The sequence below is a fragment of the Cavenderia fasciculata genome (assembly GCF_000203815.1).
Source record: "Cavenderia fasciculata unplaced genomic scaffold Scf_Dfasci-G-b-205a01.r1-3, whole genome shotgun sequence".
Lineage (NCBI taxonomy): Eukaryota > Evosea > Eumycetozoa > Acytosteliales > Cavenderiaceae > Cavenderia > Cavenderia fasciculata.
In genome coordinates, this window is record NW_004457737.1 from 221,329 (window position 1) to 241,907 (window position 20,579).

The 20,579-nt window shown below is 35.0% G+C and overlaps 7 protein-coding genes across 7 annotated transcripts; 2 read left to right on the forward strand and 5 right to left on the reverse strand.

The window, feature by feature from the left end:
* Nucleotides 1-221: 221 nt before the first annotated feature.
* Nucleotides 222-2,968, reverse strand: DFA_02788 (paramecium surface antigen repeat-containing protein; the record flags this gene model as incomplete). Its single annotated transcript, XM_004362339.1, has 5 exons — nt 222-263; nt 1,372-1,468; nt 1,800-2,082; nt 2,185-2,753; nt 2,847-2,968. The coding sequence occupies 5 exons, from the start codon at nt 2,966-2,968 to the stop codon at nt 222-224; spliced, it is 1,113 nt and encodes a 370-aa protein (XP_004362396.1).
* A 708-nt stretch (nt 2,969-3,676) lies between these two features.
* On the reverse strand, nt 3,677-5,773 carry DFA_02789 (uncharacterized protein; the record flags this gene model as incomplete). The annotated part of the gene is made up of 2 exons (XM_004362340.1): nt 3,677-4,237; nt 4,301-5,773. The coding sequence occupies 2 exons, from the start codon at nt 5,771-5,773 to the stop codon at nt 3,677-3,679; spliced, it is 2,034 nt and encodes a 677-aa protein (XP_004362397.1).
* Nucleotides 5,774-5,822: 49 nt separating this feature from the next.
* Nucleotides 5,823-8,604, reverse strand: DFA_02790 (uncharacterized protein; the record flags this gene model as incomplete). Its single annotated transcript, XM_004362341.1, has 6 exons — nt 5,823-6,004; nt 6,448-7,276; nt 7,385-7,584; nt 7,696-8,053; nt 8,426-8,461; nt 8,554-8,604. 6 exons carry the CDS (start codon nt 8,602-8,604, stop codon nt 5,823-5,825), a joined length of 1,656 nt encoding a protein of 551 aa, XP_004362398.1.
* Nucleotides 8,605-9,004: 400 nt separating this feature from the next.
* On the reverse strand, nt 9,005-12,986 carry DFA_02791 (carbohydrate-binding domain-containing protein; the record flags this gene model as incomplete). The annotated part of the gene is made up of 4 exons (XM_004362342.1): nt 9,005-11,146; nt 11,387-12,369; nt 12,447-12,803; nt 12,905-12,986. The coding sequence occupies 4 exons, from the start codon at nt 12,984-12,986 to the stop codon at nt 9,005-9,007; spliced, it is 3,564 nt and encodes a 1,187-aa protein (XP_004362399.1).
* Nucleotides 12,987-13,037: 51 nt separating this feature from the next.
* Nucleotides 13,038-16,457, forward strand: DFA_02792 (uncharacterized protein; the record flags this gene model as incomplete). The annotated part of the gene is made up of 6 exons (XM_004362343.1): nt 13,038-13,120; nt 13,664-13,889; nt 14,035-14,226; nt 14,351-15,574; nt 15,655-16,328; nt 16,415-16,457. 6 exons carry the CDS (start codon nt 13,038-13,040, stop codon nt 16,455-16,457), a joined length of 2,442 nt encoding a protein of 813 aa, XP_004362400.1.
* Nucleotides 16,458-16,575: 118 nt separating this feature from the next.
* Nucleotides 16,576-17,336, reverse strand: DFA_02793 (uncharacterized protein; the record flags this gene model as incomplete). Its single annotated transcript, XM_004362344.1, has 4 exons — nt 16,576-16,609; nt 16,710-16,837; nt 16,996-17,163; nt 17,274-17,336. 4 exons carry the CDS (start codon nt 17,334-17,336, stop codon nt 16,576-16,578), a joined length of 393 nt encoding a protein of 130 aa, XP_004362401.1.
* A 637-nt stretch (nt 17,337-17,973) lies between these two features.
* DFA_02794 (uncharacterized protein) lies at nt 17,974-20,231 on the forward strand (the record flags this gene model as incomplete). The annotated part of the gene is made up of 6 exons (XM_004362345.1): nt 17,974-18,124; nt 18,213-18,325; nt 18,408-18,839; nt 18,920-19,090; nt 19,169-19,528; nt 19,860-20,231. The coding sequence occupies 6 exons, from the start codon at nt 17,974-17,976 to the stop codon at nt 20,229-20,231; spliced, it is 1,599 nt and encodes a 532-aa protein (XP_004362402.1).
* Nucleotides 20,232-20,579: the final 348 nt, after the last annotated feature.

The following is a 20,579-nucleotide window of genomic DNA, read 5'->3' on the forward strand; positions in this document are numbered from 1 at the left end:
TCATAGATTCGTTAATATCTAGTTTCTTTATATATATATATATGTATATAGTGTCGACGGGGAGGACTTGATCTAAGAGAGTTACATTTAGAAATTAGTAAGTTTGATAGCGACTAGTCATTTGCTAGGGATAGAGAGATTGATTGATTGATATTGATCTGATTGATATTGATCTGATTGATATTGATATGATTGATTGATTGTTGTTGTTGCTACTATATTCATTGGTCTACTATACTATTATTACTATTATCATTAATACCCTATCAACAATAATTATCTAATATACTATATACTATATCCACCAACAAAGAGAGGAATATATTCCTTATAGCTGCATTTGATGATTGTTATTGTTATTGTTATTGTTACTATTATATTGTTATGTAATATAATATTATATCTTCCCCTTTTTTCTCCTCTCGTCACAATTTATTTCTTGTGTGTTTAGGGTGTGTTGGAGTGTTTGTTGTGTGTTGTGATTGATTGATTGATTGATTGATTTGTTTGCAGCATTATTATTATTATTATTATTGGTGTAAAGCAAAACGAAGTAACCCTAAATTAAACATGTTTGTTTGGGTGTTTGGCTTGTTTGGACTGGACTGAGAATTGATTGTTTGCAGCGTTGTTGTTATTGCTATTCGATTTTATACGACTGACTGCTCTTTACTCTCTCAACCGCATCCACCCCACCCCCCTCTACCCTACCCTCTATTATCCTACCACCCATACCCCTCCCCCCTTTCATTCTAAATGAGTTTGATTGGGTTGTTTCAATGTTGTGGGTGGGTGAGTGAGTTGGTAGGTGGATGCGTGATCTGATTGATTTGCATCGATATTTCAATTTGATATGTATATTCTGATAGTAGTCGATAGTTACTTTGATTGTGTGATTTCCCCTTTTCCTCCTCCTCCCTCCTCCTCCTCCACTGCCGTCACTGTCATCTCTCTTATTATCTGCTATCTATCAATCATCATCATTATCATCATCAATCATCATCTTTCTATCTATGACGATGACACTTGTATCTACCCATTCTCTACTACTATTATTATTGGGGGTAGAGGGTAGGTTGGTTGTCTTTTGCAAAAGAATATAATATTATATTCTTTCTCCAATCATTCAATGATTATTATTATAATTATTATTATTATTATTATTTGTATTGTTGTTGTTGTTGTGTAATGACAAGTAGTGCAATGTAATAGTGTTTAGATTATATTATATTCTTACCTATATTAATATGTATGGTTGGTGTCGTATTGATCGTTGTTGTAAGACTCTCTGTTTCTCTCTATCTCTCACCCACAGTTAGTTTGATGAGGGGATGTTCAACACTCTACTCTTTTGATACTATAAAAACAAACAATGTCTCTTTGACTAAAATAGAGTAAATCAACACGTTGTTTATAGTAGTAAGTACTACTGTTGTTGTATTGATTGTTGAGTCCAACCAACCAAGCTCTACGAAAAAATCAACACACAAATATTTTTTTCTTTTTCGAAAACGCGTATCTCGAATTCGACAAACAGACCAACCTGGGTTGGAGAGGGGGTGGTACCCAAGAAAGTTGTTGAACAAACAATCATATTTGATGGTACCATTTATTTATTTATATATATATATATATATATTTTATTGTATGTATTGTATATATATATGCGATGATATTTATTTTAAAAAATAATAGTTGCAATGATAAATAATAGAATGGTAGTCAATGAAACTAGCGTGGAAGAAGCCGAACTGATATTGAATAAATTACAAATGATATTGTCGTTGCCGACAACACACGATTTGACTTGTTCGATTTGTGAGAGATATGGAGTACATTTGGTCAAACTATTGCATAGTTGTGATGAACATTTCTCAACTTGGCAACTGGATGGTTGATAGTTTTTGGTGTTTTGGTAGCACTGATGTTCGATATAACAATCGTACAATGATTTTTGTGCATCTCCACATTGCTCTACTTGATCAACTGTTGTTGGTTCACTAATAATACATTCTCCATTTCCCTCGGATGAACAAAAACATCCTGCATTGCAAACTGTCTCACTTGTTCCATTACAATTTCCTAAAAGTTTAGATAGATAGATAGATAGATAGATGAATTAATTAATTAATTAATGATTTGTTATGTTTCTATTTGTTTCTATTTTGTTTCTATCTATCTTACCATCATAGATAGTTGATTGTTTATAACCTGGTTGATATTGACAAGTATTAATTTGAGAACCAGGTTGACAAATTAAACCTTTGGAATAATCACAGTTATTATCGATATTGCATGGTGTGTTGAGTTGGCCAGTATATGCTTTTTGACAAATTGCAGTATTGTTGTTTATGTCGGTCGAAATACAATAATGATACATTGGACATTGTTGATCGGTTGTACAGACACTACCAACCGATGTTCTATCGGTGCAACTGGATACATTACAATATTGTGTGAATGAACATTCAATGTCACTAGAACAGACTGTTGTGCCAGTATTATTTGATACGCAAACCTTATTTGTACAAGCAAGTGGACTCAAACAATCTTGACTAGTCTCACATGACTGACCAAGTTGAGCATATTGTAATTGTCCACAAACAGAATTTGAGCAAACATAGCCACCATTACATTGAGTACTATTTTGACAATCTCCACCTTTTCCAATCAATACTTGACATTTACCATCACTATTACAAAATTGACCTCTTGTGCATGTACTTTCAATTCCCGTTGTTGAATTTATACCACTAAAAGTAAAATTAAGGAAGGAAAGACAAGATAAGAAAAAGATATTAATAAATGATTTAAAAATAGATTCTATTAATAATAAACAAACATACCATGATTGACCAACTTCAACACAAACAATATTGTCATATGTATCTAGGCATTGTTCAGATTGAACAATTAAAGTAAAAATGAGTAAAATAAAAATAATAAATAAGATTGTAATATATTTCATTATTATATTATATATGTATATGTATATCTTAAGATATGTATGTTAAGAGTTTGCAATGAATGAATGAATGAATGAATTGAATGAATGAATGGATCACAACACCAATTCATTCAATGTTTAAGCATTTGTTTGTTTCGTTGGTTCATTGTGGGTAGCGGGTTAGATGAATGCCAGGTGTTAGCTTTTTTACCCTTTACCCACAAACAGACTATAGTACCTGAAAACGAAAGATGAGAGATGTTATGGATGATAAACGATAACTATATTTCATAGAAAGCCAAGGGTTGGCAGATTATATCAAGAATGACTGATTTGGGTAGACAATGCGATAGACCATCGTTCGTCCTCCAACAGGACATAGAAAAAAAACCGAGCTGATCTGAGAAAAGCCTCGTCGTGGTCTAAAAAGCCTCAAACAGTCCAATCAACCAAGCTCGATAGGTCGATCGATAAAACGAAAAGGAGGTTTTTGCCATGACCATTGTGGGTTTTTCAGTGAAGAGGAGTGATTGGTTTTTATTTCTATTCTTTACATTGTTTATAGGGGTTTTTTGGGAGGATAATGGATCTATAATACTCTTTTAAGAGAGGTTTTAGATCTGTTTTGTTTGGTTTAGTGTTGGTGGTGATGGTGATGATGGTGGGGAAAATAAATAAATATGATTTGTTTTGTTAATTTGTTATTATTATTATTATTATTATTAATATTTAATCTCTGTCTTTATCTTTGTCTCGGTCCTTTTCTTTTTCACGATCTTTGTCATCTTTTTTACCAATGATAACACCATGATGAACTACGTTTGGGAAAAGTGACCTAGTTGATATTTGTTTCTCGCCGTGTACTTCTAGGACTGTACGAAGTTCATGTTTGATACGTAATAGTCTACTAAAGACTAGACCGGTAATAGGAACAATATTGGAAAGTGTAAACTTTTCGTTGGTGATGGGATGAGAGACCTCGAGGAGGATGTCATTGCTGTAAAAGTGTTCTTCGAGATTCTTCATCTCTCTAATATACATTATATCCTCTATCAGGTTATACCAAATACTAACTATTTGTAATTCTGGTGCCAACGTAGAGTCTGATTGCATCCTGCTCTTACTCAATGTCAATAGTTTTTTCAAATCAAAATAATCTTCCAATTCCTCTCGACTAATACTATCAATATCGGCAACTTTGACAGGTTGTGGTACCTTTCCTTGTTCTTTTTGTTGTTCATTACTACCATTTATAATTAATTCTTCTAATAATTTCTTATTTCTTTTTAACTACAAAATAAATAACAAAAAGTTAATAATTATACTTTGTCTTTTTTTTTTCTATTTCCATACTCTATCAAATAATAAGATTTCAGCAGATAATAAAAATTGATCAATACGATGATAAATTTTAACCTTTAGAGGTAGGGTAAGATAATTTAAACGATGTTCAATATCGTATTGAGTGGATGGTTTAAGGACAAGGTTGACTATACGCAAGTTTTCTTTGACCATTGAAAGACTTGCTGGACGTTCATCGATATAGTTGTCGGGTACTGCAGACGGATCAAAACCACGATCGGTTAGATAAGAGCTGACAGATCCACCAATGATTTGAAGCCACCAAGTAGTAAGTTCCTTTTTTTTACTTCCATCCAACAATCGTAGGTTATCAGTGTTGACAGTATCTATGGCCAAGTCACATTCACTAATCAGTCCTTGTAAACTATCTTTGGCACGAAGACACATAATTCTACCATTCTCCAAATCAGATACCAATGATCTAATAGTTGGCAAGAATGGTTTAAATTTCGTATACTGTTTCTTTATCATCGAAAAATATTTTGTTGTACAACTATTATCTTCTTTTCTATTATTATTATTGTTATTGTCCAAACATTCACCTTCTGTTGTTGTTGATGTTTGTTGTTGTTGTTGAAGTTGAATTTTGATAGCGTTATTTTGTTTAATAAATTCTTCTTCTGTAGTGGTAGCATTGATTTCTTTGTTGTTGTTGTTGTTTCCACCTCCAAATAGATTATTATATTCAATAATAGTTGATGATAGAGTATAATCTTTAAATGATTGATCTCTAGTAAAATAGAGTTGATGATTGCCACGAGACTCGTTTAAAAACACCTTTTTGAGATAGTTGGCAAAGAATTGTGAAAAGTACGAAGAGACACGATCAATCTCTTTGAGGAATGGTTCCTTTCCGTCAAATGCACACAACTGTGCTTTGAGTGTGGTGAGTTCGTCGAGACCGATACAACGCACGCCATTAAAGTTGAGACTTTGGTTGATAATATCGGGGTCGAGCCCGAGGTCGCTGAGCTTGTCACGGGTGGTGTCTTTGACGGCTTGACGCAACTCGGTTGAGAATGCGTCGAATGGGTTGGTGACCATACGCTCGAGCTTGGATCGGTCGGGCAGACTGATGCCAATGGTGGCGAGTGACACGACACGGCTGTGCGGCACACAGACAGCGTTGGTTTCATCGGGCATGAGATAGACGTAGCAGTTGATGCCGAGGACATCGGCCTCGCGACAATACCGTCCAAACAAAAAGGTGCCTTCGTCAAACTCGTGGTGGTTGGGGTCGATGATCGAGTCGGTCCGCATGGGGTTCCAGTTCTTGGGCACCTTGGCAATGACAATGTCTCCCTGTACCAACTTTTCCTTTTCAATCTCGTTGGCAAATTCTTTGACGACACGTGCCAGCATATCCTTGTCTTCGATCTGTGCCCACGACGTGATGTAGTCGACTAGTGTCAGACGACTGACACGCAGCTCTGTGCGCTTTGGCATGGCCATCGCACCGGTCATAAGCGAGCTGCTCGAAGCACCCACAGCACCCGTGCGCAACGCGTTGAGGTTAGAGTTGCTGGTAAACTGCGCGCTGCCGTTCATCGCCAAAAACGACATGCTGCTCGTCAGCGTGCTGCTGGTCGCCGACCCCGTGCTGCCGTTGGAGCTCGAGCTGCTCGACAGCATATTGTCGCGTTGCTGTTGCTGCTGCTGCTGGTGTTGTTGTTGCTGCTGGTGCTGTGTCTTGCTCTGATCGCTAATGTAAAAGTACTTTTTCACCCTTCTTTGTATATCCTTGCTTGGGTTCATTCCCAACAGCACATTCTCTGGATCCTTTTTGTGCGAGTTTAAAAAGCCGTAAAAGTTGAGTGCCAACCTTAGGATAAAGTCATTCTCCTCTTCCCACGATGTTGTCGAGTAGATCTGGAGAAACAAATCCGTGTGTCGACGGTACTGGTCAATCTGAGCCTGTGTACGCGACTTTCCATAATTCAACATGTCGTGGTGAAATATATGTGCGATCGATCTAAACTTGGGCGACGCCAACAAATCCTCGGTCACCACGCAATGGCTAAACACGCCACCACCAGTCGGACACGAGGCATTATTACCACCACCTTGTCGACACGGCGAAGACAGATCAAAGCTTGGATCCATCTTCATTGACAATCCAACAAAGAAACTCTTCATACGTTCAACAAACAATAATTTTTGGTTGGTTGTTGCAGCTGCCAAATTAAACGAAATTCCATCCAACTCTGATAATGTATCTTGAATCAATTGTTGTGATCCAGAATGACCACCACCCCCATTGGTTGGTTGAGGTAATAGAGTACTATGAGTAAGAGATATAGAACCACCCAAAGATATCTTGTTTAACGATGTCAATGATTGTGGGTCATATGATTTGGTCAATGATGTAGGTCTCAATGATGTAGGATTATCTGGAGGTGTCCATAAAATATTGGGATTATTATTATTTTGTTGTTGTTGTTGATTTTGATTATTACTAATTGAATTGGCAGATGTAGTTTTAGGAGAGAGGGGTGTGAAATGAGTTGGTGAGTTTAGTGTTGGTGAAGAGGTTGATGAATTTGGTGTACTATTTGGGTTACTACCGCTGCTGTTTTGATTATTTATACAATTATGATGACATATATGATCCTTTTGGTTACAATTACTATTGTTACTGTTATTATTACTGTTATTATTATTATTATTATTAATATCGTTATTTTTAAAGTTTAATTCCAATTGTTGTTTTTCCTTATTGTTTAAAGTGGCAACTTGAGATGCATTTAAACTAGTGTGACTACCACTACCACCAGCCGAAGCAATGCCACTTAGATTAGAAGATGATGAAGATGATGTAATGGCCGACGACGACATACTGGCCAAGTTGCCTAGATTGCCGAGTGTACCCAAACTCAGACTCGAATCAATCGATGATTTTACAATTGAAAATAATGATTTCGATACTGGTTCACATTTACTTGTTAGATTCCTACAATATTTGTGGCACTAAACAAAACAAACAAACAAACAAAACAAATAAATAAAAACATTAATATTACTTCTTCTTCTTCTTCTCTGTTAATTATTAAATTGTTTTGTGACTGTATACTATACTTTAAATAAACATTTTGTACAATTATAACCAGATGATTTATCTTTTGCAGAAACTATACTATTATTACAACCTGAACAAATGGGAGAATCGTTAAATCTCTCTCTTGACCAATCGTGTTTAACAATCACACAAAATCCAGGTATCGTTTTAAAGTTGGTATTACATTCAAAATGTGAAGTTAGATTACAATTTGAACAACCTATACACAAAAGAGAGAGAGAGAGATATGTTGAATTTAAAGTGTTAGAGTGATACTGATTGTACACAATCGCTTGTGTTTGTATACTTGTGTTTGTTTCTATCTACATACATAAAGCTAATTTACCGATATTACAAATAAGGTTATTACAAATAAAACAATAAGGAGGATGTGAGAAATGTTTCTTTGTCCAATTATGATATTTCTCTTGTTGTTGTTGTTGTTGCTGTTGTTGTTGCTGTTGTTGAAGAGACAGAGATGATGAGGAATTGGAAGGCGACGATGAAGATATCATTCTGTCTCTTTCTTTTTTACTTATTCCTCCTCCTCCTCCACCTCCTCCACTATTGTTGTTGTTGTCCTCTCCAGATGCAGAGTTGTTGTTGTTGTTGTTATTACCACCACTCGTACCTGAAGTAGATGTAGAGTTGGATCCTCCACCTCCTTTATCTTTCTCTTTCTTTTTATCCTTTTCTGTTATTTTCTGCCGCCCTATTGTTGATCAACTACCCAACTATCCAATGTTAGTTTAGTAGTCGTCTGCCTCTTTGTTATGTAAATAGATAACTAAATATATATCTATATATATCTATAATACTATTATAAATATATATCTTAAGATTGGTTGATTGATTTTTTCTTTTAATGTGTTAACCAACTATAACTAACTACTTTTGCTTTGCTTGCTACCTTTACTCTTATGTATGGTAGAAGAAATAAGACTTATGATGTATGAATGTATCTATGTAGTATGATGATTTCTGTTCTGTTATGTTCTATTATGTCCTCGATCGGGTTTAAATGTTGTACATTGAAATTGATGGTGAGCTGAGTTATATACAAGATTGATTGATTGACGACGATGATGATAAATATCCTATATAATACTAATGATTGACTATGATAATGATGACTGTGATGAATGATGAGTAATAACTTTAGGACAACAACGTAGAAGCAAGTTTCAACCTTTTTGCTTGAACCAAATATCTTTGCAAAATTTTCCTCCTCTCCAATCATCAAAATATAAAATATATTATGGCGGTTGCTCCTACTACTACTTCTACTGTCTCTTCTCTCTTTTTCCTGTCTATTGTTGTTGGTTGATCAAATGATCATTCATTTAATATTAATAATAATAATAATAGCAAATAATAATAATAATAATAATATTTGTTGTTACCCCCCCCTCTTTTGTATTCTGTTTATTATTGCTTATTATTAAAAAAAAATATCTCTTGTTAAGTGGTTGGTAATTTTTAAAGAGAGGTGGGATAAGGATGATGTGATAATAATAATATTATTGTTCCCACCCTTTAAAATTTGAATTAATAAATAGATAGATACATGATTGTTTATTTGATTTTTTATTATTATTATTATTATTATTATTATTTATGGATTGAACAATTTTCTTTCTTTAAAATTGATCGATATTATTGACTTTACCTCCGACAAACATTGGAACTGTCTTTAACTCTACTCTGGGTACTTCTTGTGAATCGTCGTCACCACGTGTCTTTAACTTTCTTCTTCTGGCAAAGAGTAATGCGACTAGGATGATTGCGGCAAGTGCAACAGCTCCTCCAATGGCAATACCTGCAATTGCTCCAGATGACAGTTTACCTTTATCATCATCGACAATAATAACACCTCCATCATCACTATTACTACTACTAGTACTATTACTATTACTATTACTATTACTATTACTATTACTATTACTATTACTATTACTATTACTATTACTACCGCTACCACTACTACTTTCATCAGAAGATGTATCTGGAATAGGGGCAATAGCATTTGGACATTGATTAAATGATGGGATATAAAACTCGATTGGATCAGCTGTAGAGTTGATAGGAGGTTCTGGTAGAGGATTGTAGGGGATGATTTCTCTATAGACAAGTGGGAATATATTGGATGTTTTAGTGATGATAACGCCTCCTCCAGGACTATAGGTATATGTGAGTTGGATGGTAAGAGAATCGGTGGGTTGGAAGAGATTGGTGCTGACACTGCCAATAATGACACTATGTGAATAAAAGAAAGGTGTGATGGTCGATACGAGTGCACCGTTGGCAGACAAGAGTATTTTGGTAAAGGTGAATGATTCGGTTGGGATAAGTCGTCTGCCACGGATGGTGATTGTTCTGGACACGTCTGGGACATCGGGAATACCACTGGTTGAGAGGACAATGGGATTGGTGTTTGTCATGACAATGTCAAACTTGGACAACAATCCCTTGGCTTCAAGGTCTTTGGAAGTGTGACCACCAAAATTACGGTTATTGTCAGAGTAGCCATAGATTGAGATGAGGGGACTGGTTTGGTACCCAAATCCATAGTCGAGAGTGACGTTGCATTGGTAGGTGACGCTGCCTGGGTTGGGATCAGACTCGTTGGTGTTGGATTGACTGATGATAACACCTACACAGCTAGCAAGATCGCTATAAAGTCCGGAAAGGTAGAGTGTTGGACGAGAGGTGAGTGATACACCCGACACACTATCAGATAGTGTAAATTGGAATGATAGTGTACGGTTATCGTAGGAACTGTCGATTGGCAGAGCATTGGATAGGGTAAGATCGAGGATTGTGGGTGGTTCGTCATCTTGGACTACTGGATAGTTGACAGTGATGAATCGACCAAGATTCTCGGTTGAACTAGCAATATTGAGGAATGGATCGATATTGATAGTGTTTGGTTCGACGATCGATGTAGCTACATTATTGAGTGTATCGGTCAATACCAAGTCGAGTTTGAATCGTTCGGTTGGTGGTCCAGACCGAGTCACATAGGTTACATTATAATTGCCGTTAAAGTCATCGCCACTAATACGAGTTAGTTGGACACGATGTTGGGTTGGATCCAAGTCACTAGAGATGACTGCATAGCTTTTAAGGAGATTGATACCACTTGGACGATCCTGGATATTGACCATCCATCTTAGTTGAACAGACTGGTCTTGTGAAGTAGCTGTGATGGTGTAGTTGTAATCGTCGGGTGCTGAAATACAACCTACGACCGGTCCCATCTCGTCGGCATTTTGACAGAGTACTTGAAGAGTAGCACTTTGTAATCCGATTCTTGGATTGGCACCAATCATCTCTCTTGTAATGTTGGCACTTGATGATGCCAAAAAGTACTCTACTGGACCGGGAAAGGTACCCTGTTTGATGGTCACCTCAATCTTTAACATACCACCTTCATATTTACCCATGAAATACTGTGACAAATCATAGACATCTGATTTGTGATTATTGTAGATGAGCACGGCGGGACCGTCACGGATATTGAGAAAGTTGATAAAGTAGGGATCGAGTCTTACATAAAGAGTTGATTTGGCTGGACCAAGAGTGACACCGACGGTTGGTGGCGACCAGTACAACTGCGCTATATCATTGGCGGTAAAGTTGACAAGACCCATGGTGGGGATACTGGCCACTACAGCAGGCTGATGGAAATACATGTGAATGGCATCACCCATTTGGTAGTTGGTCTGTTGGTTACCGGCAAGTGATGCCATTGTGAATCTCCATCCAACACCATTATCCGTCTGTGTAATGTTGATTTCATTTTCAAAGAAATTGGGCATAATGTAATCACAAGCCTTGAAAAAGTGACCGCGACCAGGTCCCAGCGGCATGAATCCACCTTGGTATCCTACACCGTCATTGCCAAAGTAGTAGACTAGAATAACTTGGTGAGAGGAGAACTTTCGAATACCACTGATTTGGGTGAGTGGAGTATTGGTTGGGAGAAGGGTGTTGGTCGAGTGGTTGGACAACCCACTTACAATGACTTGACCATGTGGATTGGTGACTGATATCTTGTTGGCTAGATAGGTTGATGGCAGTGGTTGGTCAAATGCATATTGGTAACCGTTAGAGTTGACACCACCAGACTTTAGACCAAATGGGAAGGGTCGAGTTGAAGTTGGCAGGTATCCATCCATCAAAGTATTGGGTGTGACCGTGATAAATGGTATAATACCAGTTGATGACTTCCAAGATGGTGTAACGACTGTACCATTGGTGACAACAGTTGCGTCAGTTGACTGTGTGTTACTCCATTTATACAAGTATGTGTATTGAGGGTCAATAGTATGATTGTTGAGTTGACTAATGATACTGTTTGTGAATGGACTTGGTGTACCACTGGTAGACTTGGCCAATGGTAATGCAAAGTGCAAGAGTGCATTATCTTGATTACCAAGCACTGGTTTGTAAGTGTTTGGGTATGTTTGTTTGCCAGATGATGGGACAGCGCCACCACCCTCTGATCTATAGACGATAAAGTCATTGTTGAGTAACGATGCATTAATGTATAGGTCAAAATGGTCAACTCCCGAGTATGCATTCACACTTGTTTTGTTCTTCCATTCAACAGTTGGTTTGGTGATAAGTGTTGTACTAGGTCCATTCAAAACATTGATAAATGAGACGGTTGTTGATACTGATGTAATATTGATTCTACCACTATCCGTAAATGTGACGATCACTGGACTATCCCAACCATTGAATTTGTTTGGTACAGGTGCTAGCGAGCATCTTACCATCAACCTAGATGCCGATGGAAATACAATGTACGCTCTATCATTTGCTGCACATATACAGTTGAATCTTGCATTCGACCCACCTCCATCAACTTGACACCCAATATTATCAATTGGCACTTGATCAAATTCTACCAAGAATACAGCAACTGATAATCCAGAATCCCAAGTAGCATTAACAGACAATGAATTACTTTTTAATTTTAAACTATTATCTTTGAATCCTAAAAAATAATCAAATAATAATAAATTAATAAATTAATTATTATCTTTTTGTTTTTTTTAAAACTTTTTAACATACGATTACAATAAATTCCTGGTACCATGACAGACCAATCTTCTTGGGTGACTGTATCAGACAATGTGACATACAATGTATTGTTTATAGTTGGGACAGTATTGGCAACTTTGACATAAAGGATTTGTTCTGGGTACCAATTATAGTTTACAAATGATTTTGATGACAATACAGGTACTCCACCTTGAATACTGAAATCCTTTGCAATCACTTTGTTGATTGTTTTATTGATCAAAATAAAACCTTCGGCATACTCTCCAAAAGCATCACTCGACTGATCATACTTGCAATATCTTTGTGTCAAAAATTTTGGTTCACCATGAAGAAATATAGGTGCTGGTGTTTGTGATTGAACAACATCTAAATAATAATAATGAAAATTAAAAAAATTAGTACACATGATCAATTGTGTTGGATGGTGGTCACACGATGAATGTTTTTTTTTTTTTTTCTATACATACTAAAGTTTATAATAATAAACAATAAAACAGTAGTTATAAAGAGTGATATGGTCACTTTAGATCTTACTGTTACTGTTGTCATTGATTGATTAATATTCTAAATGTTTTTACTTGTTCTACGTAAATCTATAGAATGATTCGTCGGGTTGTTGTTATTTATATGATTTGTTTGTCTCCTAGCTATCTACATAACAACGATGTTTTAAATAAATCAATGTATGTGATTGTGTTGTGTCGATGTTGTTTGGTGTTGTCTCCTCTCTCTTTGCATGGACTCGCACATGATCATGAGATAGTGGTCGGTTGGCACACAACCATGAGCGAAACATTAAAAACCCAATTATAACGAAGGGTTCTGCTTGATTTTTTAAAGGGCTGTGTCCTATGTCCGCCAACACTCGATTGTTTCTCTCGCGATAGGGCTGTAGTATTTTGTAACACGTGAGCTTAAAAAAACCCAAACCTTCAAAGAGGCCGATTGATTGACATCGGCGCACCCACTTTTAAAAAGTTGGCGGTTATGTGTTGTGTCGGTTGTACCAACCACGTTGTTTTGATCGACATGATCATCAATCAATCCAATTAATCTAAAGAGATAATAGTTGGTTAGGGTTAGTATTTACTATAATACAAAGAGGAAGAAAGAAGAAAGAGAAGATTAGTGAAGAGTAGATGTAGAGAAAAGATTGATCACACAAAACGAACTATTCATACCCTATATATTCATATCAAACCGATGATGAATAAATTAATGATTAGTTATAGTTATGTGATTGGTATGATGATAACAGTGCTGTTATTAATCAATCACATTACTATAGTTGATAGTATCAAATGTCTACAAGACCAAAGAATATTTACACAAACTGATGATGAAGGTGACGATGACCCAGTAGAAGTAGATTGGTGGTTTGCAATCAAGATACGTGGTACTTCAGATGCATATCTATACTATGATTCAACAATGGATGAAACTGAATTTAGTGTATGTACTCTCTCCTCTCATTTCTTTCAACAATGAATGAATGAATGAAAGTATATTTTTTTTTTTTTAATTTTCTCTCTAACTAACATCACACATGTGTGTCTACACATACTTCTTATTATTTATTTATTTAATTATTATGTAGACTGGATATTTCCTTCGAAGTGATAAGAGTGCATTGGGAGCAACGATGGATCAAATATCATCAACTCAACATTACTATGTAGCATTTAACGATCAACCTGCCAAAACAATGGGTGACGCATTCAAAATTAATACTCATGAAAAGGGTATCATTGCATGGGACAAAGAAGGTGGTGATGGTTTCTATTTAATGGTACGTATTATATCAATTATTATATCAATATCAATATTATATCAATATTATATTATTATTATATTGTATTGTATTTATTAAACTTTGTTTGTTTATTTTTTGATTGTTTATTTTTTGATTGTAGCATACAATGCCACAATTCCCAAATACCTACTTTTCACCGTTGGATGGTAATCCAAGTCATATGTATTGGCAAGATTCATTTAGTGAAGGTCCGAGAAAGAGTGATTCATACGCTAAATCATTCCCGTCGATGGGTTGGGAAAACAACTTCTTTCACAATAATCTCATGTCACTCACTGATTTGTACGAAGACTGTTATCGAGAGTACCATCAGACGGCCGCACAGAAAAAGGCGTCCGACAAGTACAACTATGGTGAAGACGATAGTGTCGAGGAGGATACATCCGACTCGGAGGATTCAGCCGATACACTTCGACACGAAAAGGAGAGAGCCAAGAAACAGCAGTTGTGCAAACTAGACATCTCGCCATTCCTCGTCGAAGGGTTCCCCAAAAAGAAACATTCACTCGACTTGTCGCATTTGATTGGTGGCGACACCAACCCATTTGCTAAACTGTTGGATGAGAATGTACCTGCACAACACATGTTTTGTTTGACACTGCCCGATGCCAACGAACTCGATCCCGAAGCATGGACATGTCTCGATGAGGGCGAAGACCCACCCAGCAGTGTCGATGACTCGGATTTAGACCCACCTTCAATGATCCAACTGTTCCTGCAGTCGCTTGCACGAGGCAGTACAAACGGACTATCGACAACACACAAAAATGTCGATGATGCAACCGAACAATACCTACTGCCACAAGCCAACCAACACGCTGCCGACTATTACAAACGGTGTATTCAACTAAACGACAAACACTATTACTTTGTAGTTTCCTCCAAGTCTAGACAAAGTGATGGGTCTCTTGGCTCCAAGTTTTCAGATATTTGGGGAGTGTTGGAAGAACCGGGTTGCGACCAAACCCAAATTGCAAACAGACCATGTCTCAATGACAATGAACAAATGTGGATAAGTACTTGGAGAGGATCAGGTGACGTTGATGCAACCGTCCCCGATCGTCCAGGCGACCATTTGAACATGGCAACTTTTAAAGCTGTCGTAGATATGGGTGGACACGAGCAATCCATCTATTGGGGTAGTACCGACGTATCTGTATCTGGTGTCAAAACAACAGGCGACTCTACCGGTGGATTCTCTGATCACTCCAAAATTGGCTATCTCCAAAATGAAGGTGAACATTGGGATATTTGTCTAAGTGGTGGTAATTTACATGTATATAACAAAAAAACAACAAAGTATACTGGTTCAAATGCTTTCTTGGTATGTTGTAAACATAAACAAACAAATATGCATATATACATAAGTTTATTAATTTATTTGTTTTACTTTTCCAAATTTAGGTATGCTTTAAATCAATTGAACTATCAGTTGCATTTGATAATTTAAATGTTGGTGCAAATAATAATGCAGTGACACGTACTAAACTGTGGGAACATTCACAATACTATGTACTGTGTTCAAAGAGTTTAAATGCCAATATTCAAGCCGTCCACGATTACTTGAGACGTGATGATAGAGCCTTACTCGACGATACACACTATGACAATAATCGATTAAAAGCCAACCCTCCAAAAAGAAACTTGGCTGCATTTGGAGACCGTGTCAATTTATTCATGCCAGTTACACTACTCAATATGATTTTAGAAGCTGATGATAAAAAGGTTGAAGTCATCTTACCAAGTAGTAGTAGTAGTAGTAGTAGTAGTGAAGATGGTGGTGGTGGTGGAGGTGGTGGAGATGACGATGAAATGGAAGAAGAAAAGAGTGACAGTGACAGTGAAGGAAAGAAAAAGAAAAAAAAGAGTAGTAGTAGTAGTAGTGGAAGTGGAAGTGGTAGCAGTGGAAGTAGCAGTGGAAGTGGAAGTGGAGATGAAGAATTTGAATCGGAAGATTCATCATCCTCATCAACTGATGGTACCATAATTTACTTTGGAGGTGGAGGTGGTGCAGCCAAAAGAAAACCTCCACCTACACTCCTTGATAAAAAGGAGCCCCCTAAAAAGAAACAAAAAAAGTAATTTTGTAATAATAATAATAAATACAAGTATTGTTTTTTCATGTTACTGTGGTTAACAAATAAAACAAAGTCTTTATTTTTAGAAGTCTCATTTCTTGGATCTTTGCAATCGCTAAAATAAATTAATTAAAAGTTAGTATAAACGATTCCAACCATTGTTGTTGTTCCCAATTGGGGGGTTATACTTGCCCATTGGAGTACGTGGACAAATAAAATAAAACGACAGAGTCTTTATTTTTTACTTTTAGAGATCACATTTCTTCCAATCTTTGCAATCACTAAAATAAATTAATTAAAAGGTTAGAATAAACGATTCCAATTGTTGTTCCCATTTGGGAGCTGGTTATAAGTTCCCATTTGGGGGCTGGTTATACGTACCCATTTGAGTATGTAGTCCACGCATCGAGTCCTTGTGACTTTAATACTTTTTCTGCACAACGTGCATTGATTGATGCATCATACAAATCACTTGGGGTCTTACAAAATGATGAACACATATCCTTGCACTAATAATATTCATGATAAATAATCAATTCAATAATAATAATAATCAAAATAAATAATAATAATAATCATCAAAATAATAATCAAAAAATTAATATTAGGTGGATAGTATATTAAATAGTTTGTGATTAAATAATAATATTATGACAACAATACATACGTGTTCACCTAAAAGCTGCCAGAGCCCTGTAGCCGAGCTAGGGTTATAGGCATGGGTATTCCAACTAGACTCATAGTAGGCAATACAGATCATAGTAGTTGCAAGACTCTTGTCAGATGTTATATATTTTTTTGTAAGATCTTTCATTTGATCGCAATTGTAAACTGACTAATAAATATATATATATATATATATATATAATACAATTGAACATTATTGTTTGCGTTAATATAATAATAATAATGAATCCGATGAGGGTTGTTTTTTGAAATACAAACTGCAAATGAGACTTGACACATCATTGCAAAGATAATAGCTAAAACGGTAATTAATTTATACATGATAATAAATAAAATAGATATAGATAGAAAGAGATAAAAAGAGACCTCGATTGATAAATAGGTGTTCATCTCCTCTCTCTCTCTCTCCGACTCATACGACTCGTGGCTCAACAAAAATATCTCGGGATGGGACTTTTAAAAATTCTTCCTGCATGTTTGGTCTAAAAAAGGAATACACCCCAGGATTAATTATTGAATAGATTAAGATTATTCAATCCCAAGTGGAATAATCCATCTAACAAAAAAAAAAGTAATTGTTGTAATAATAAACATACATAGAGTATTGTCCAAGTCCCAATACAAATGTATGTTTTGTATATCTATTTAATTTTTTTAACTGAATGTGATCGAAGATTGAGAGTTGGTTTTTTCAATGAAACTGATGGTTTTGTCTTGTCTTGCACGAAACTAACTAATCGGCGCATATGTTTTATCATAACCAGCAAAGAAGATGATGGTATCTTGTTCTTTGTTATTCAAGATATATAAACATTAAGTTACACACAAACTAACTCATCACCATTGCAAAAGTAATCTTTTGTTTAAACACACACACAACCACCACAATTGTATTATTTAATTTTTTTGTATTTATAAATCTAAAGAGGATCGATCGGTTGTACACTCTCAATTGAAAATGCCTAAATTATTTGGAACATTATCTTCTTCATCATCATCATCAAAAGAGTTGTCAATTGAAAGTAGAGTAGTTTGTCGAGATGATTATTACAAAATTGAATGTAGTATTTGTCTAAGTATATTAGAGAATCCAAGACAATGTTCATCAGGTAGGTTAAATAATAATTAGTTATGTTGTGAATGAATCTAATATTAATATTGTATTGGTCGTCTACAAAGGTCATCTATTTTGCTTAGATTGTATATCATTTATTGTTGCAAAGGATAATGCTGAATGTCCACTATGTAGAACTTCACTACAAGGATTATCAAGAAATTTATTGGCTGAATCAATGTTACGAGATTTAAAGGTATGATTGAAAAGTAGTAAACTATCTCTTTTTTGTTGTTCATGATTAAAAATCTCACCAAAAATATTTTTGTTATATTTAGATATATTGTATAAATCATTTTAGATTTAATAAAGGTAATATGGAATGGGAACATTGCCAAGACTCTGAAATGGCATGTCAAGAACATACGACGGTAGAAAAATCACAAGAACATTTACAACAATGTCAATTTACTCTGAGAAAATGTCCTCTACAAGAAAATGGTTGTGATGTAGAGTTGTTGGGTGTACCAATGCAAAATCATATAAAGGAGGAATGTAAATATCGTATAGTACCATGTACATACTGTCAAAGTACAATGAAAGCATCAGAGTTGGATACTCACATGTCAGAGACATGTTTAGAATATATATTAGAGTGTCCAGATAAATGTGGTTCTACATTTAAAAGAAATGAATCGGATGGACATCAAAGAGTTTGTCCAAATTTTATAATACCATGTATATTGGGTAATCAAATTTGTAATTTTATGGTATGAAAATAGAAATAATAATAATAATAATAATATTTAATAATATTATTAATATCAAATAATTGTTTATTTATTTTTAGGGAAAAAGAAAAGATATGAATCAACATGTAATGGAATCATTATCAATACATATGCAATCACTTGCCATATCAAATCAAAATGTAATAAAAGAAAATGAAAGAATGCGTCAAGAAATCAATCTATTAAATAAGAAAATAGATAATTTAGAAGATTATTGTGATAATCTACAAGTATGTATATAAAATATATATATATATTCTTATCCATTTGATTAATTAATTATTTATTTCTTTTTAATTTTTATTTAGGATAAATCATATTTTACATATGAATGGATTATAAAAGATTTTAATCATAATAATAGTGTTGTTGATACAACATCATTTGAATCAAAAGAATTTATGTTGGGACCTTTTAAATGGAGATTACAAATTAAACAAAATAATCGATACGATTATGGATTGTTGATTTATATTTTGGATGAAATCGATGCAAACATGGAAATTAATTTGGATTGTTGGTTTCAAATTGTAGTGGTCGATGGTGGTTGTAAACCTATCAATCTTTACAGCGGTAAAGATGCCAAATTCAACACCAACAATCGATTCTTTGGTTTTAAAAACTCGATTAGCAAGATGGATATTAAGAAAAAGGAATCGGTTTCAATTGTATTTAGAGGTCGTCTTATTTCTATTAAAGAAAAATCAAAGGGTCAAATAATTGTTGTTGAAAATTAACAAATAAATGAAATATTCTATTCAGATATATACATATTTGAACGATCCAACCACACACTATTACTTGTTTGAGTTTGAAAATATAATAATTTATTGAAAAATATATTTATTTGTTTACCCACCACCATTTTTTCGATTGACTACATATATATCTTTTTTGGGAATAGTGGTTAACTTCTAAAAATATAATGATGAACTTCAAAATACCAAGGTTATAAATAAATTAAAATATTATTATAATTATTATTATTATCCTCTTCAGCAACAACAATATTTAAAAGATATGAATAAAACAATTTTATTAGTTTTAGTTTCAGTATTATTAATTTTAACAATTAGTCATTCAACCACTGTAGTTTTTGCAATAGAGAATGATAAACAATATAGACCACCTAAAAATCAAACACATCATCACCCTGGTCATGGACATACCAAAGGCGACTCTGCATTCTCAAAGTGTGAAAGGGTAACTGAACATGGAATCATTGGGTGTCCAGCCTTCCAAATGCCATCTGGATGCACAGAAATTAGATTACCTCATCTTCCATACCCAAGATGTTGTCCACGTCCCAATTGCGGTAATGGTCAAAACAATGGTGGATGGCGTCATAACCAAACTCAAAAACCAAAATAAATATAAATAATAAATAAATAAATAAATAAAAATAAAAGGAAGTATAATACCTTTTTGTAAAATTAAAAAAAACAATGATCAACTTGTCGATTGTGAGTAATCTGATATCGATGGTGTTGTGGGGTCTCCTCCTTGCCTATCTATGTGTTTGTGTTGTGGTATGGTACGAAATTTCGACTACTTATGTGTTGAACACAATGAAACAAATCGTACAACGGATGAATTGTTTGTTTAATCTTGATTACAATCAAACAAGATTGCTTGTCATCGATGGTGATGGGGTTTCAGAAAAAATCTAGATGAAACATCAAATAGTTTATCTGAAAAGTTAGCAATAGAAAGGCAAAG